At 48.9% G+C, this 3,848-nt stretch overlaps 1 protein-coding gene across 1 annotated transcript; it reads right to left on the bottom strand.

Annotated features, from left to right (window-relative positions):
• Positions 1–2,390: 2,390 nt before the first annotated feature.
• On the bottom strand, positions 2,391–3,199 carry LOC141832624 (uncharacterized). The gene is made up of 3 exons (XM_074720096.1): positions 3,033–3,199; positions 2,781–2,976; positions 2,391–2,666 (listed from the first exon to the last, which is right to left on the bottom strand). Exons 1-3 carry the CDS (start codon positions 3,197–3,199, stop codon positions 2,391–2,393), a joined length of 639 nt encoding a protein of 212 aa, XP_074576197.1.
• Between the last annotated feature and the right edge of the window lie 649 nt (positions 3,200–3,848).

Here is a 3,848-nt window from a genome sequence, read left to right on the forward strand (position 1 = left end):
CAAGAGACAATGGAAGTTCTCAGGGGCTCAGGTGGCTGGTGAGATAAAGCCTGATGTTTTTGGCAACTGAGGCAGGTGCGTACGAGCTGAGCAGAGTCGATTTGCATAGTAGGCCAAAAGTAACTGGCGAGCAATATCTTACAGACCAGAGTTCTTCCGCCAGTGTGGTTACCACAACACCCTTGATGTATCTCATGCATAACATAGTTAGCTTTGTTGAGTTCGAGACATTTGAGAAGGGGGCGAGAGAAAAGGCTCGCTTGTACAATGTATCTCCGATCATAGTGAACCGAGTTACTCTTCGTTTGAGGGTTTGAGCTTGCTCCAAGTCCTTGGGCAAAGTTCCTTGCTTTAGGAAGGAAATGATGGGCGTCTATCAGTCACCTGGCTCAGTGGGTCGGGGAGTTTGATCCACTTGGGCAATCAATTGCTCTTTTATGATCGGCTCTTCAGTTTCTTAAGTAGTTAATGCACTGGCCAGTTTAGCCAGCTCATCAGCCTTCTGATTGTCAGCACGAGGTATTTTTTGCAGAGCCACTTCTTGAAACTTGGCTTTCAACTTGTCTACTATTTCAGCGTAACGCTTCAACCGATCATTGCAGATCTCAAAGATGCCTTTGATTTGTTGGTCCACCAACTGCGAGTCCGAATGAATAATGACTCGAGTAGCACCGACATGTCGAGCAGCTTGGAGTCCTGCGAGGAGGGCTTCATACTCTGCTTCGTTGTTGGTGGCTATGAACTGTAATCTCAAGGCCAATTGCAGTGTTTCTCCTCGAGGAGAGCATAGTAAAACCCCAACTCCCCTACTCTTCTTGGTGGCCGACCCATCCACAAAGATTTTCCACGTTTCCAATTATTCTCGGCCTGCAACTTCAGTTAGGAAATCTACTAGAGCCTAAGCTTTAATAGTCATTCGAGGCTGATATTGCATGTCATATTTGCTTAGCTCAGTTGTCCATTTGATGAGACATCCGGAGGCGTTAGGATTAAACAGGACCCGACCCAAGCTGCTATTGGTGAGCACCATTATAGGGTGTGATAGGAAGTAAGGGTGCATCTTCCGAGCCATGAGGATGAGGGCCAATGCCAATTTCTCCAAAGAGGTGTAGCGAGTCTCCGCATCCTTCAACAAATGACTTACAAAGTATACTAGGCACTGTGTATGATCTTCTTGTTTAATTAGCACGAGCCAAGGGCCTCTTCTAAGACGGAAAGATATACCCACAAAGGCTTGTGTGGGATTGGTTTAGATAGAACAGGCAAGTCGGTCAGATACTTCTTCAGCTCGGCAAAGGCCTGTTCGCACTTCTCGTCCCATGAGAACCGAGTGGCTCGGCGCAGGATCTTGAAGAAAGGCAGACTCTTTTCCGCCGAGTGAGAGATGAAACAAGATAGAGCCATGATTCATCCGACCAATCTTTGCACTTCCTTGGTGTTTGCGGAGAGGCCATGTCTTGAACGACTTGGACCTTCTCTGGGTTAGCCTCAATCCCTCGCTCGGTAATAATGTAACCCAAGAAACAACCACTTTTGATGCTGAACATGCATTTATTGGGGTTCAGCTTGAGACTATAATGTTGGAGAGTGCTAAATGTTTCTTCTATGTCGGCTGTAAGTTGCTTGGCTCAGGCAGATTTGATGAGGATGTCATCCACATATACCTCCACATTACGCCCAAGCTGATGCTTGAAGACCCGATCCATGAGTTGTTGATAGGTGGCTCCAGTGTTTTTCAATCCGAAGGGCATGACCGTGTAGCAAAAAGTTCCATCAACAGTGATGAAACTGACCTTATCTTGGTCTTCTCGAGCTAACGGGATTTGATGGTAGCCTTGATACGTATCCATCATGCAAATGAGCTCGTAACCGGAAGTGGAATTGATAAGTTGATTTATCCGAGGGAGAGGATAGCAATCTTTCGGGCATGCCTTGTTGAGGTCCCGGAAGTCGACATAGACTCACCATTTACCACCTGATTTGGGCACCAAGATCACATTGGCCAGCCAGGTCGGAAATTATATTTCTCTGATTTGTCTGACTTTTAACAGCTTATTGACCTCTTCCCTGATTATCTTGTCTTGGTTGGGTGAGAAGTGTTGCCTCTTTTGTCGGATGGGTTGGACTCCCGTGAAGAGGTTGAGCTGGTGCTCCATTACAGTTGGAGCCACACTAGTGATTTCAGATGGTGACCATGCAAAGACATCATGGTTCTGTGTCAGACAAGCGGTTAGCTGCTCTCTCAATTCCACTGGAAGGTCGGCTACTATCTGTGTGACTCGGTTTGGATGTCCCGGTACTATTGGTGCCGATATTTTCTCTTGACTTCGCCGAGGTAGAGATGTATCTTGGACTGAGTTAACCTCGGTGCTCTGCTTCCTTCGAACGGCTCAGAGATCGGCTTGAACCATATCGATGTAGCACTTACGGGACACGCTTTGGTCCCCATTGACAGAACCGACCTGATCAAAAACAGAGAACTTCAACTTTTGGTGGAAGGTAGATACCACCGCACCGAAAGAGTTGAGAGCTGACCTCCCCAAAATGACATTGTAAGCGGACGGAGTGTCCACCATTATGAAGAGAGTGCTACAAGTTCTTCGAAGAGGTTCCTCCCCCAAAGACAGAGAAAGCCCGGATTTGTCCCAAAGGTCAGACCTCGTGTCCTGAGAATCCGAATAGGGAGGTCACCATAGGTTGTAGTTCCTCCCGATCAATTTGCATCCGGTCGAAGGCATCCTTATACAAGACGTTGACCGAGCTGCAGTGTCGACGAAGACCCAAGCCACATCGTAATTCACAATGGTGGCTCGGATGACCAAGGCATCGTTATGAGGAACAGTGACCCCTTCTAGATCCTGAGGCCCGAAATTAATAGAAGGGCGGCTGGTGTTGACGTTGTACATTTCTAACCGCCGCCCATGAGCCTTTCGAGATCTGTTGGAATCTCCATCCGTGGGGCCGCTAGCGATTATGCTGACCTCCCCATGATGAGCAATGTTATCTTGATTATCCCGATGATCTCTACAAACCTCGGGGTAGGGTTCTGGCAACGGCACGTGCTCCTGCCGCTGGTCGTCTCGTGCCGGGACTCGATCCCTACCCTGAGGGGATCGCCGCAACCTTTCTGGCCTATGCTGAGGCACTGGATCTGCCCGCCTTGGCACTTCTTAGCACTCTTGTTCACCTCTTTGGCCATAGCCTTCCACCATGCACCGACCCATCTGAGGTGGAGTCCTTACTCCTTGCTAGTGATCTCTAATGACCCTGTTGATTTCTTGGGACAGCTGCCGACAATCTTGTGTGCTATGAGCAGTCGACTAATGGTATGCGCAGAAATGGATCGGATGTACAACTCCAGCTGGGTTCCATGACTCAGTCGGGACGGGAATGATGTCGACAACCTGCACCCCCCATTCGTCTCAACGCGTTGGGACATGATGGAGCGGTCGGGTCGGGACCTCTCTTCGTGGCAGGGGCAGAACCGACCTTCTGCCGAAGGTGGTGCTGCCCCAGAGTCGTTTCGCCGAGCCAACTGAGTTTCCTCCAAGTGAATGTATTTGGCGGCTCTTTCTAACAACCTCTGGTAGCTAGGCGGTGGCTTCTTCATTAAGGCCCGGAAGAAATCACCATCGATCAATCCTTGAGTGAAGGTGCTCGTGAGTACGTCCAAAGGGGTCGAGGGCACAACCCACACGACTTGGTTGAAGCGATGAAGATACTCCCGCGAGGTTTCTCGGGGTTTTTGCTTCATTGTAACTTCTAGTATTTTTTGCTGCTGGCAAATTAGTGCAAGAAGACCTCCTTGAAATCCTTGAAAGAGTGGATAGAAGAGGTCGGCAGTCGAT

This window comes from Curcuma longa, chromosome 7 (genome assembly GCF_044706935.1).
Source record: "Curcuma longa cultivar G26 ecotype Majalengka, Jawa Barat chromosome 7, ITB_CL_G26_1.1, whole genome shotgun sequence".
Lineage (NCBI taxonomy): Eukaryota > Viridiplantae > Streptophyta > Magnoliopsida > Zingiberales > Zingiberaceae > Curcuma > Curcuma longa.